The 14460-nt window shown below is 60.7% G+C and overlaps 1 protein-coding gene across 1 annotated transcript in view; it reads left to right on the forward strand.

Moving 5' to 3' along the window:
• The window catches only part of MAST1 (microtubule associated serine/threonine kinase 1), a gene marked incomplete at its 3' end in the record, with an annotated part of 24744 nt that extends 10521 nt beyond the window's left edge, over nt 1–14223 (forward strand). Inside the window, 10 exon segments of the mRNA XM_034792472.1 lie at nt 4618–4706; nt 6083–6158; nt 7360–7438; nt 7739–7899; nt 8375–8450; nt 9170–9379; nt 9802–9903; nt 11729–11861; nt 12724–12791; nt 14138–14223. Of these exon segments, the coding sequence (XP_034648363.1) occupies nt 4618–4706; nt 6083–6158; nt 7360–7438; nt 7739–7899; nt 8375–8450; nt 9170–9379; nt 9802–9903; nt 11729–11861; nt 12724–12791; nt 14138–14223 (1080 nt within the window).
• Nucleotides 14224–14460: the final 237 nt, after the last annotated feature.

Consider the following 14460-nt stretch of genomic DNA (forward strand, 5'->3'; position numbering starts at 1 on the left):
CCCCCCCAACTCTCCATTCTCCTCCTTCTCCCCCAACATCCTCCATCCCCATCCCCCTCCATTCTCACCTCTCCATCCCTGTCAGCCCCCTCCCTCCAGCCCCTCTGTCCCTCCCTCCTTCATCCCTCCGCCTCCCTCTTCCTCACTATCCCTCCATCTGCAGCCTCACCCCCCCACCATCTCCCTCCCTACATCCTGCCCCTGGCCCTTCCCTCCATCCCACTTGCCCTCCCCGCTTGGCTTTTCCACCTCTTTCTCAGTGTCTTGGGGGTATTTTTGCTGGGGGGTACTGGGGTCCCCCCAGTGACCAACACTGATGGGTGGGACACTGATGAGTTCAGGGCTGATGTGGGGATGGGGGGATGTCTTTGGAGTTGGGGGGCAGAGGCTGCTAGCTGGGGGGTCATGTTCAGAGCTGGAGGGGGGCAGATTTGGAGTGGGGGGATTCAGAGTCTGGGGGGGAGGGTGCCCTGACACACCCCTCCCTCCTCCCTCCCTCCTCCCTCCCTAGACACTCCCCTCCCTCCCCCCTCCAACCCCAGAGACACCCCTCCCTATCCCCTCCATTCCCATACAAACCCCCCCTCCATCCCCAGACACTCTCCTTCCTCCCCCCTCCAACCCCAGACACACCCTCCCTCCATCCCCCTACAAATCCCTCCCTCCCCCTCCAACTCCAGACACACCCTCCCTCCATCCCCAGACACTCCCCTCCCTCTCCCCTCCCTCCACTGACACGCCCTCCCTCCCCCTCCATCCCCAGACACACCTGCCCTCCATCCCCCTACAAACCCCTCCTTCCCCCCTCCAACCCCAGACATACCCTCCCTCCATCCCCCTACAAACCCTTCCCTCCCCCTCCAACCCCAGACACACCCTCCCTCCACTGACACACCTCTCCCTCCCCATACACCCTCTCTATCTATCTATCTATCTATCCCCATCCACCCCATCTATCTATCTATCTATCTATCTATCTATCTATCTATCTATCTATCTATCTCACATACTCTGCTCTTTCTCAGTAACAGTCCAGATCCACCCATCTCCTTGGCCCTCCAAACTCTGCGTCTCGCTGGGCCTGGGGTGGACCCAGCTCTGGGGTCTGAGGGTTGTTCAGTATTTCCAGCCCCTGCCCCGTGGCGCTTCCTGTCTTAGGGGCTGAATAGTGTATGGCGGGGAGGGGCTAAGGACATATCTTGGAATGACAGCAAAGGAGAGCGGCCTCCCCCAGCCACCTCTAGCCCTCTGCCCTCCCGCCCCAGCCCTCTGCCCCCCAACCACCTCACCCACCTGCCAAGTGCTGCCTGGCTGCTTGGAGGGGCTGGGGTGGGACTGGGGGCAGGGCCCTTTGGGATCAGTCTGGGGAGGGTGGGGGGAGATGGGTGTGGAGCCGAGGTGGGCACCTTTGGGGGAGTTACACCGTGTGTGTGTGTGTGTGCAATAGAGGAACAACTGCTGGTCCCTGGAGAGAGTGTGTGTTACTCCATGTGTGTGTTGTTGTGCAGTATAATTGGTGTTTGTGTGATAGTGTGTGTGGTGGGAGAACGGCTTATACATGGTTGCGTATTCAGTAACACACGTGCACACACTGATGCACATCCTGACACGTTCACACATGCGCTGACACACACTGACACTCGTGCACACACTGACACACGTGGACACACTGCTGCGTATACTGACACACTGGCACGTTTACACATGCACTGACAAACGCTGACACATGTGCACACACTGACGCACGCGGACACGTTCACACGCACAGAGACACACACTGACGCACGCTGACACGTTCACACACACTGACACACTCACTCACACTGACACACGTGCACATGCTAACACATTTGCACACCACTGACACACACTGACACATGCTTGCACATGCACTGACATGGCCTTTCCTACCGGGCCTCCTCCGATTGAGAGCAACCGCTCAGCTCCCATCCATTGTTGGGTTTAATGAGCTGCTTGGCCGGCTGCATCACCATGGAGACAGGAGACAGATGGACAGAGCATCGCCATGGAGACAAGAGACAGACAGACAGGGCGTCTCCATGGAGACAGGGCATGGAGACAGACAGACACCAGCTACACACCCTCTAGGAGACAATACGCACACAGAAGGACACACACACATCCTGAACCACACTCACAGCCAGACCTGACCGGGACACAACACACACAGCCACTCACACTCCCCCCGACATGCCAACCCCCTACCCAATCACACCAGACAGATCTTCTCACACACATCCAGACGGGAGGCAAACACACAGCCCCACACGTGCTGAGACACAACAGATCTTGCTCTCCCTGGCTTCTGACAAACACACACACACACACCTACACAGTCAAACACACTGAGCCACATCACGCACAACCCAGACACAGCTGGAATATGTGACCCTGAGAGCGGGCTACGGGTCGGGAGTGAGGGGGCCGAGCTGCAGGCGGTGGGAGGAGCAGGGCACAGGGACCGAGGGGGCTGAGGCCAGGGTGCTTAGAGGATGGGACAGTTGAGGGTTTGGCAGTTGCCACATCATGGCCTAGACATGGCTCCCCGGTCCAGAGCTGGGGGAGGGAATCGCCCCTGCGAAGAGCAGTGTAGGGTGTATGACACATGGCTGAGGATGCTCGTCCCCATCTGTCACAGCAGAGGGGCGCAGCCAGCATTCCCATAATCCCCTGCTCTCCCTGGCTCTCTCTGTCCCCTTTCCCCTCCGTGGGTTGTTGACTCTGAACCCTACTGACTGCCAGTTACACGTCAGAGCCGTGAAGTGTGAAACAGTCTGTGTACGGGCCAGGCTCTGCTACCGGCCCAGCCAATGGGCACCAGAGTCCCGCAGCTAATAAATAATCCTCGGTGGGGCAGATAAATTACCCCAGAAAGGGCAGCGGCTAGAACTCTGCAGGGCCCAATGGGCCGGAGCAGCGACAGCCCCAAAGCTGATGGTGCATGAGAAAACTGCCAGTGAGAGATTGGTACAGCCACGGCTCTGCCAGTGCTCCTCACTCCCGACCCGCAGTCCCTGTCCCCCAGCTCTGCCGCAGCCCCTCACTCCCGACCGGCAGCCCCTGCTCTCCCAGCCCTGGCCCCCCCAGCCCTGCCAGTGCCCCTCACTCCCGACCCGCAGCCCCCTGTTCCCCCAGCTCTGCCGGAGCCCCTCACTCCCGACCCGCAGCCCCCTGCTATCCCAGCCCTGGGCTCCCCCCAGCTCTGCCGGTGCCTCTCACTCCTGACCCGCAGCCTCTGCTATCTCAGCCCTGGCCTCCCCCCACAACTCTGCTGGTGCCCCTCACTTCTGACCCACAGCCCCTGCTATCCCAGCCCAGCTCCCCAGCTCTACCGATGCCCCTCATTCCTGGCACTCCCCTTCTCCATCTTTGTTTATTGCACCTCAATCCTGATTTATCTCTGGGTTGGTTTGTTTTGTTGCTGGGGGGGGGAGGTCAGGACTCCTGGGTTCCATTCCCAGCTCCGTCACTGACTCCCTGTGTGACCTTGGGTGAGTTACCTCATTCGCCACTTCGGCCATGAACCAGCTCTGGGGTGGAGCCTGGCAGCTGGGTAGGAGCCCAGAGCAAGGCAGGACCAGCAGGAGAATGTGAAAGATGGGGCTGGGGGAGGGGAGAATGTCAGGGCCAGATAATTTAAGCAGGATCCTGGGGTCAGTTTGTGCGAGACGTTCTGGAGTCTGTTCCTGACCGGGCATGAAAACACAGCACAATAGTGGGGGCTCCCAGCCCTCCCCCCATCCACCCACTGGACCCCACTCCCCTCACAGAGCTGGACATAGAACCCAGGAGTCCTGGCTCTCAGCCCCGCCCCCCCAACCACTGGGCCCCACTCCCCTCAGAGAGCTGGGCAGGGATGTTGTCACACCCTTCCTGCAGTTGAAGTGAAGGTTATAGGCCTATGGGGAGCCTGGCCCTGGGAGGAGAGTGATGTGTAGTGGTTAGAGCAGGGAGGGCCTGGTAGCCCTGCAGCTCCTGTCCTGGGGCTGGGCACTGGTGCCGGAGTGGGGGGAATTCGGGAGGAGGGCAGCACAGACGTCATCACTGGCGTCTGTCCCCATCAAACGGCTGGGAGGGGCCCTACTGCTTAGGGCTGGGAGCCAGGACTCCTGGGTTCTATCCCCGGTGGTGGGAGGGGAGTGGGGGCTAGTGGTTAGAGTGGGGAGGGGCTGGGAGCCAGGACTCCTGGGTTCTATCCCTGGGAGGGGAGAGGGGGCTAGTGGTTAGAGTGGGGAGGGGCTGGGAACCAGGACTCCTGGGTTCTTTCCCCGGTGCTGGGAGGGGAGAGGGGGCTAGTGGTTAGAGTGGGGAGGGGCTGGGAGCCAGGACTCCTGGGTTCTTTCCCCNTGGTTAGAGTGGGGAGGGGCTGGGAGCCAGGACTCCTGGGTTCTTTCCCCCATGCTGGGAGCGGAGTGGAGCAGAGCTCATGGTTTCTAGGCCTGGGCCAGAGGGGGTCGAGAAGACGCCGAAGGGGAGCTGTCTCTTGAAACTCCCTTGATCACATGCTGGCTTTGGGACTGGGGTCAGACCCCGTTTCCCCCGAGCCGGCCCACTGAGTCCTGTTCCCCCTTCTCTTGTTCTTTCCCTTCTCTGCAGCTGCCGAACCAGTAACAGGAAGAGCCTGATCCTGACCAGCACGTCCCCGACGCTGCCGCGGCCCCACTCCCCCCTCCCGGGTCACATCGGTGAGTTCCCCCAGCCCGGGACTCCATCCACCCAGCGTCGTCCCAGCCATGCTGCTCCGTAGCCAGCAGGGGGAGCACTTGCCCCCACCACGGGCGGTTCCCTTCCCTCGCTGGCCCCGAGCTGCTCCCATCACCCAACGGCTGCCCAGCTCTGCGTCTGGCTCCATCCCTGGAGCCTTGTGTCTGGCTGCCCGTCCGTCTGTCCGTCTGCCTGTCTATTCATTTACCACAGAGTCAGTCTATCCATTCATCAGTCTAGCCAGTCGTCCGTTCCTGAGTCCTCCATCCATCCATCTCTGTCAATCCATCCATCCATCCATCCATCCATCCATCCATCCATCCATCTCTTTCAATCCATCCATCCATCCATCCATTCATCAGTCTAGCCAGTCGTCCGTTCCTGAGTCATCCATCCATCCATCCATCCATCACTCTAGCCAGTCATTCGTTCCTGAGTCCTCCATCCATCCATCCATCCATCCATCCATCCAACCATCCATCTCTTTCAATCCATCCATCCATCCATTCATCATTTAAGCAGTGTAGCTATCCTTTTGTCCATCCACTCATCCATCTGTCTACCAATCCATCTCTCCATCCATCCATCCATCCACTGTCCACCTCACTATAGTCCATCCATCCATTCTTCTGTCTTTCAGATCATCCATCCATTCATCCATCTCCAATCCATCTCCCCATCTAGCCTTCTGCCCATCTATCTATCAGTCTATCCATTTGTCCATTCTTCTGTCAGTCCATCCATCCATCCATCCATCCATCCATCCATCCATCCATCCATCCATCCATCCATCCATCCATCCATTTATCTATCTGCTAATACAGCTGTCTGTCCATGGACGGATTCTGCATCCATCCATCTCTTTCTCATGCCCCCATCACCACTTTCTCCAACCGCCAGCAACTTTGCCTGACATTAGGGGAGGGATAGCTCAGTGGCTTGAGTGCTAAACCCAGGGTTGTGAGTTCAGTCCTTGAGGGGGCCATTTAGGGATCTGGGGCAAAAATCTGGCTGGGGATTGGTCCTGCTTTGAGCAGGGGGCTGGACTAGATGACCTCCTGAGGTCCCTTCCAGCCCTAATCTTCTATGATTTTATGACCTGCTGTAATGAATTTAGGCTTACAAAAGTTACAAAATGTCTATTAAAGCTTACAAAAGTATTACTGCCTTCCACCCCATTGGCTGCTCTTGGGAGGAAGTGGGAACAGCAGCCAATAACAATGTAGTCCACCCCCTGTGGCTCTGCCCTCTATGGGGGAAGCATTTGGTGTTGGTGGCAGCGCTGGGATGCTATCCATCGGGGGATCCTAACATGCTCTATGTCTGTCTGTCGTCCCCTGCTCCCTCTCCCTTGCAGGCAGCAGCCCCCTGGACAGCCCGAGGAACTTCTCCCCCAATGCACCCGCCCACTTCTCCTTCACCACCTCGCGCAGGTAAGGGCTGCACCGCCCCCTTGGTGCCAGTCTCCGGGGAGTGGAACGAGTTTACCGGGCCTCAGCCCAGTTCCCAGGTGTCTTCACCATAAACAACCTTCTCCCTCCACAGCTAACCGACACCCTCCCACCCACCAGCAGCCTCAGCACAAAACACCAAAGCCTGAACTGGCTCTAGAGCTGGGGAGAGAACCCAGGAGTCCTGACTCCCAGCCCCTCCCCCCTGCTCTACCCATTACACCCTACTCCCCTCCTATATCTGGTAATAGAACCCAGGAGTCCTGGCTCCTAGCCCCCCCCACTCTAACCACTAGACCCCACGCCCCTCCCAGAGAACCCAGGAGTCCTGGCTCTCATCCGATCCCCTGGCCCAAGCAGGAGGCTGCAGCTGCCGCTCCCTGCTCTGATTACAGCCCCTGCCAAGAGCCCGGGGAGAAATGGCGCCATCTCCTCCTGGTCCTGGCGTCCCTCGGCTGAACCAACTGGTGGAAAGTGCCGCTCCCTTCTCCATTCCGGCCCACGGGGCGCGAGGTCTCTGTCCCTCCGCATGTCGCCTTCCCCATGCTCTCTGGCGCAGGGACGGGGCGAGGGACTGGTGGAGCCGGCTTGGGCCAAAGCCAGGAAGGGAGTGTGAGCAGAACAGGGCCAGGGAGCCAGGACTCCTGGGTTCTCTCCCCAGCTCGGGGAGGGGAGCGGGGACTGGTGGGTTAGAGTGAGGGGGCCGGGAGCCAGGACTCCTGGGTTCGCTCCCCAGCTCTGGGAGGGGAGCGGGGGCTGGTGGGTTAGAGTGAGGGGCCGGGAGCCAGGACTCCTGGGTTCTCTCCCCAGCTTGGGGAAGGGAGCGGGGGCTGGTGGGTTAGAGCAGGGGGGCTGGGAGCCAGGACTCCTGGGTCCTATACCTGGCTCTGGGAGGGGAGTTAATTAACACCACCATCGTTCCCAGTGGCCCCGTGTGTGACCCCCGAGCCCTTAGGGGACCCCCGGGTCTCAGAGCGGGGGTCCCCATGTAGCTGTTCGGGTGGGGCATTGCCTGGCATCTCTGCTCAGCCCCGTTCTCCCCCATCCCACAAGCCAGGCAGCAGCTCCAAGTCCCTGGCATGGGGGCGGCTGGGCTGGTCGGGGCCGAGGCCCTCGCTGCTCTCTGGAGACTGGATCCCCACTAGACCGGATTCCCTCACCCTCCGCTGTTTGGTCCCCTCAGGGCAGACGGGCGCCGCTGGTCTCTGGCTTCCCTTCCCTCGTCCGGATATGGAACCAACACGCCCAGCTCCACTGTGTCGGTGAGTGTCGACCCCCCAGACGGGCGGGTAGGGCCGGCCGGCGCGTCCGCACAACGCTGGCCCAGTGCGGCGCTGCAGGGAGCGGGGCGGGGAGTCAGCAGGGGGCGCTCTCCTCACTCTGTCAGGGCTGGTTTCGGTGCAGCACTAGGGGGCGCTGTGCTGCAGTTCTAATAGGGCATGGGAGTCTCTTTCACTTCCTCTCCGAAGCGGCGGTTAATTACCTGACACGCCCCACCCCAGAGGTGGCTGCACCTCAGCGCCGGGTCCCTGCCTAACCCTCCTCTTTCTCTCCCTCCCTAGTCGTCCTGCTCATCCCAGGAGCGGCTGCACCAGCTGCCCTACCAGCCCACCATGGACGAGCTGCATTTCCTCTCCAAGCACTTCGGCAGCACCGAGAGCATCACGGACGACGATGGGGGGCGCCGCTCCCCCGCCGTGCGGCCCCGGTCCCGGAGCCTCAGGTACTGCAGGAGCAGAGGGGACGCCCCCATCCCCTCCGGACTCCCCCTCCCTCAGCGTCTGTTCCCTTCCTCTGGGGCTGGGGTCACAATGGAAATCTGTCCGCTGCAGGGGCAAGGGGCTCAGCAGGGGGCGCCCTCCCCCAGCAGTCGATGCTGGCCCCAGTGAGGTGCTAGCGGGTGCTGTGCTGCGGGAAGTGGGGGCTCAGGAGGGGGCGCTCTCCTCTCAAAGCCAGTGCTGACCCCAGTTCCCCAGCAGGGTGATCAGGAGAGGGATCAGGGGCTTAGCAGGGGGCGCTCTCCCTTGTGCAAAGCCTTTCTGGTGTAACAGCTCCCAGGTCTCCACCCCAGAGGTGGCTGCATCTCAGCACCGGGTGGGTGGTTTCTGGGAGGCGGGAGGCACTGGGGGGAAACACGGCGTGGGGGGGGCACGGAGATGGAACACCAAGTGACTCCTCCCTCCCTCCCTGCCCTGCAGCCCGGGCCGCTCCCCCTCCTCCTACGACAACGAGATAGTGATGATGAACCATGTGTACAAGGAACGGTTCCCCAAGGTATGCGGGGGGCGGGGGAACAGGCCCTGAGGGCAGCACAGGGGACAAGGGCCCAGGGAGCAGGGGTGGGGGCCCGGGGGCCTGGCAGAGTCCAGCGAGCGGGGGCCCAGGGGTGCAGCAGGGTGGAGGCCCGGGGAGCAGGGCATCCCTGTGCCCTGGTGTGGGATTCGCCAGCGGGGAGGCCTGCGAGGTCCCTGCAGCGCCTGTGGGCGAAGCTCCCGGCTGTGAGTCTCTGGGCAAGGGGAGTCGGGCAGGACCCCAGGACACCCCCACCTCCTGGGTGGGGGTGTCCAGCCGAACCCTGGGGGCGGGGGGGGGGTTTCCTTTGGGAAGGGAGCCCTCTGGTGGCGAAACACTGTACAACCACTGCCTGCTCCCTCCGGGGATTCCATGGGGGATCCCGGGGGGGTCGGAGGGGGGACCCCACCCCCCATTCCCCTAAGGGTCTCGTTCACCCCTGGGACCAAGAGACAGAGGTCTGGGGGGTCTAGCCAAGGTTGGGTTGCGACAGGCCAGGTGACGCCTTCGTTCCATCTTGGCTTGGGGAAGGGGGGAGTGGGGAATAGCGGTTAGAGCAGGGGGCTGGGAGCTAGGACTCCTGGGTTCTGCCCTGGCTCAGGGAGGGCAGTGGGGTTCCTGCTCAGAGCAGTCTGGTCTCTGGGGTAAACGCCCCCCCGGTGCCGGCTCAGTAGAGTCTCCCCATCCCCGCCCCCGGCCAGGCCACGGCGCAGATGGAGGAGAAGCTGCAGGATTTCATCACGGCCTTCGAGCCGGAGAGCGTGCTGCCCCTGGCCGACGGGGCACTCAGCTTCATCCACCACCAGGTGATCGAGCTGGCCCGGGACTGCCTGGCCAAGGCCCGCGAGGGGCTGATCACCAGCATCTACTTCTACGAGCTGCAGGAGAACATGGAGAAGCTGCTGCAGGACGTGAGTGGGGGGAGAGGCTGCCAGCAGGTGTGGACGGGAGCGGGCTGGGGGGTGATGGGGCAGTGGGGCTGTGACGGGAGTGGGCTGGGGGGTGATGGGGCAGTGGGGCTGTGCCGGGAGCGGGCTGGGGGGTGATGGGGCAGTGGGGCTGTGACGGGAGCGGGCTGGGGGGTGATGGGGCAGTGGGGCTGTGACGGGAGCGGGCTGGGGGGTGATGGGGCAGTGGGGCTGTGACGGGAGCAGGGTGGGGCAACAGGGGTAGGACGGGGGGTCAGAGGGATGCGATGGGAGCAGGAGGGTGCTGGGAAGTGGGGTGATGGGGGACACGATGAGGGCCCTGGGGATGATGCGAGTGGAGTGGGGCAGGAGGGCAGGCCCAGGACATAGGGCCGGCATGGGCTGCCTCTCATCTCCCCCCCCAGGCGTACGAGCGCTCGGAGAGCCTGGAAGTCGCCTTCGTGACCCAGCTGGTGAAGAAGCTGCTGATCATCATCTCCCGCCCGGCGCGGCTCCTGGAGTGCCTGGTGAGGGCGGGCAGGAGCCCCCCACTCTGCTGCGCCCCACGCTAGGGGCTGGGGCTCTCCTCTGGGACACCCAGATCCCAGTCCTGCTGCCCGTCAGAGTGCCGTGCCGCGAGCATCCCTGCTCTAACCCTAACCCTATGCCAAGCCCCAGCTCTAACCACTAGCCCCTGCTCCCCTCCCAGAACCGGGGAGAGAACCCAGGAGTCCTGGCTCCCAGCCCCACTACTCTGCCCCCTAACTCCCACTCCCCTCCCAGAGCCGGGGAGAGAACCCAGGAGTCCTGGCTCCCAGCCCCCTACTCTAACCACTAACCCCCACTCCCCTCCCAGAGCTGGGATAGAACCCAGGAGTCCTGGCTTCCAGCCCCCTGCTCTAAACACCTAGACCCCCAGCTCGTCCCCCAGAGCCAGGGGGAGAACCCAGGAGTCCTGGTTCCTAGCCCCACTCCTGCTCTACCCACCTCTCTGACTCCATTCTGTGCCTGTCCCCATCCCCCCTGTGCCTGCCCCCCAGCTCCCCCACTCACACCCCCAGCCTGCCCCTACCTCTCTATGTTCCCCCCATAGCCATCCCCAAACCTGGCAGCTTGGATCACCCATGCCAGCCAATCGGATGGCACCCAGCCGGTCGCCCTGACAACAGCTGTGCTGGCCAGTGATTGGGCTGCTGCCTTGGCCCAATGGCGAGCAAGCTGGCAGCAGGGAGCGGTGTGGCATTGGCCAAGGCAGGTTGCTGATGCGGCCTGTTGCTGTGGCAACAGCCATCGCTGCCCAGTTGCTAGAGGGCCGTCATGGCAACAGAGACAGGCAGAGCCATCCTCCAGCTGGGATATAGGTAGCCCCTCTGCCCTGCACCCCGAAAGCCTCAGCCGTCTAACTCGCCAAGCAGTGTGTGACCCCCACTTCGCCCAGGGACGTGGGGCGGGGAGACCCAGGGGGAGGGTCCGGCAGCTTCTGAGACGGAGACAAAGGACACAGCTCTGTGTGTGTGTGTGTGCGTGTGTGTGTGAGAGAGAGAGAGAGAGAGTCCCCTGACAAACACCCAAAATACATCCACGAACAAAGACACCTGAGACACAACCCCCCCCCCAACATCCGACACACACAAGAAGAGCTCTGTGTAGCTCGAAAGCTTGTCTCTCTCACCAGGAGAAGTTGGTCCAATAAAGGATATTTCCTCACCCACCTTGGCATGCTACACATCCCAACACACATACACACCTGAAACACAAATACACCCCCACACACTTGACACCCACTCCCACACACCTGAAACAGACACACACGCCAACACACGTCCAAATCCCTGAAACACAAATACACCCTCCCCCACACACCTGAAACAGACACGCACAAATACCTGAAACGGACATAGAGACACATCAACACCCCCCCCCCCAACACAGATGTGCACAAATGCCTGCAAGCCCTGACCTGACACACACACCCCCCACACACCCCTGAAACACACAAAGGCACAAACACCTGATACACACATGCACAGAAATGCCTGATGCACACTCACTTACACACACGCCCCGATACGCCCATACAGACTGATGCAAACAAGGGCACCACACCTGCTGTGCCCCTGCTGGCAGTCCCTGGTATGCCAGTGCCCCGCTCCCATCCTGCTCGCTGACCTGGTAACCGCCCACCCTGCGTGCAGATCTATAGTTGGGGCACCCCCCCCCCCCAGTGCCTGCTCTCGGACACAAGGGCAGCCCTGGGGTGTCTCCCCAGCCCGCAGGGTCTCTATATGGGGGTGTGCCCCCCCCGCCTGCCCGTTAGTGACGGGGCTGGGTGGCCGTGCCGGCGTCTTGCAGGAGTTTAACCCCGAGGAGTTTTACCACCTGCTGGAGGCGGCTGAGGATCACGCCAAGGAGGGACACCTGATGAAGACGGACATTCCCCGCTACATCATTAGCCAACTGGGCCTCACCCGTGACCCCTTCACAGGTAACCCCGGCAGGGGAGAGGGGCATGGGGACCGGTGCCCTCTGTGGCCAGGCCTGTGCTGGTGAGCATGGGTGGCTGCGACTGCATGCATGTTGGCATTGCACAAGTGTGTGTGATGGCATGTGGGTGTTTGCGTGCATCTTAGCATGCACGTGTGTGTGACTGCAGGTGAGTGTGTGACTGCATGTGTTAGCATTCATGTGTGTGTTATTGCATGTGTGTGTGTGTTATTGCACATTGGGGTGTGACTGCACATGTGTAAGATTGCACGTGGCTGCGTGACTGCATGTGTGTTAGCAGGCACATGTGTGTATAATTGCACATTGGTGTGTGATTGTGTATTATCATTTGTGTGTTAGCATACACGTGTGTGTGTGATTGCATGTGGCTGTGTGACTGCATGTGTATTAGCAGACGTGTGTGTTGCACATTGGTGTGTGACTGCGTGTTATCATTCATGTGTGTTAGCATACACGTGTGTGTGTGTGATTGCATGTGGGTGTGTGACTGTGCATTAGCAGGCATGCGTCTGTGCTTGCATTTCTATGACTACATGTGTGTTAGCATTCACATGGGTGTCTGAAGACATGCATGTATTTGCAACTCTGTGCATATGTCTATATGCATATGTGTGACTGCATATGTGTATGTATGACTGCATGTGTGTATCTATCTGTGGGCCTACGCGTGACTACATTCATGTTAGCATGCACACGTGTGTACGCGCCTGCCTTGTCTGGGACTGCCTTGTCTATCCCTGTGTGTGTGTCCGTGTGTCCGTGTGTGTGGCTGCCCGCGTTGCCCTTCCTTCGTTACTTGGGGGCTCCCGTGACCCCTCTCCTCAGTCCATGTTTCCCCCCAGACATGGTGCATCTGGAGGAACACGACAGCGGTGGATCCAACACGCCCGAGACAGACGAGTTCATGGAGGTAAGTCCCCACCCCCAGGTTTGCAGATAGCACACGGCCATCAGGGCTCCGAGCCATGGGGGGTGGGCAGCATGTGACGGCTGGGGCTGGTGCCCCACAGCTCTGGGTCTCTACTGATGGGGCCATAATAATGTGGGGGACTCGGCATCCCACTGCCCCCTAGTGGAGGGGATTGGAACAGCTCTTGTGTGTGTCAGAACCGCCCCCGTGCCCTGGCCCAAGGTGCTGAAATGGGTGCCATCCCGCTGGGTCCCACTGGGTGGCAGTATGGCACAGGGCATTTGCCCACCCAGAGATACGAACGCACAACAGAAGCAACACAACCGCACTCCCACACAGCCACACAACGCCCAGACACCCGCACGCTCCCGTACAGGTTTACAGAGAAACACACACAGATTGGTGTGCAACATAATCACACACACCTAGACGGACACAACCCCGGAAACAGCACACACAACTCACCCAAGAGGCACCCACACACCTCCCTGTCACACCCTCTCCGAGAACCAACCCTCAAAACAACACAGGCCACCCCAGACACACACAGTCCAGCATGCAGCACAGTCACACAAGGCTAGAGGGACACAACCCCAGAATCAACCCACACAATCTGTGAGACGCACACACTCACCACTGTCACACAGCTCCAGAGAAACGACCCCCAAAACAACACCCCTGCTGAGACACACAACTCCAGAAACACTCCCCATGGACACACATGCCACAGCCCCAGAGACAAACAACACGCAAACGCTGCCGACGGTCACATACCCCAGAAGGACACAGCCTGAGAAACAACATGCAGAGACACACACTTTCCACAGACACACACAACCCCAGGAACAATACAACCCACCCCAGACACACACAAACACACTCACACTCCCTGCGGAGCCACCTCCCTCACAGACACACAACATCTGAAACACTACACTCCCCACAGAGCCATCAACTTGGAAATAACACACACACACACACACAGATACACAACCCCAGAAGCAACACACACACAGACACACTGGACACAGACACGCATACACAGACCCAGAAACAACACACCCCATAGACCCACTCCACCAGGGACTCCCAGCCCCACAGCTACACGCACAAACGCAACTCCCAGCCCCCTGCGCCCGGGCGCTGGGCCCAGGCTGCTCCACCTGGCTTTAGCCCAGAATGGGAACACCAGGCACCCGGTGCTCTAGGAGGAAGTGGGGTCTAGTGGTTAGAGCAGGGGGCTGGGAGCTGGTGGGGCCCGAGGGCTGACATGGGGGCTGGATTTGGGGGGTCGGGGCTCCCTCTTTCCCACCCCTACCCTCAGTGATGCGTGTGATTTATTCCAGGGCCGGGGAGCTGCCCTGAAACACAAGAAACCGCCCGGAGAAGGGGACTTTGAAACCATCAAACTTATTAGCAATGGAGCCTATGGGTGAGAGAGTGTTGGGAGAGGGGTTGAACCCTGACCCGGGGCCGTGGTCTGCACCCCTTGGGGGTCAGGGGAGGCAGGAGAGATTTGGCTCCTCCCCTCACAGCCCCACTGCTCTGTGGAAGGGATCAGCACCCCCAAACCCGCCCCCAGGCTCACAGAGAATTTGAGGGGGGAAGGGAGAACCCTGGACTCCTGGGTTCTGTCCCAGCTCCGAGGCAGCAGTGAGGTTGAGCGGTT

Source organism: Trachemys scripta, chromosome 16 (genome assembly GCF_013100865.1).
Source record: "Trachemys scripta elegans isolate TJP31775 chromosome 16, CAS_Tse_1.0, whole genome shotgun sequence".
Lineage (NCBI taxonomy): Eukaryota > Metazoa > Chordata > Testudines > Emydidae > Trachemys > Trachemys scripta.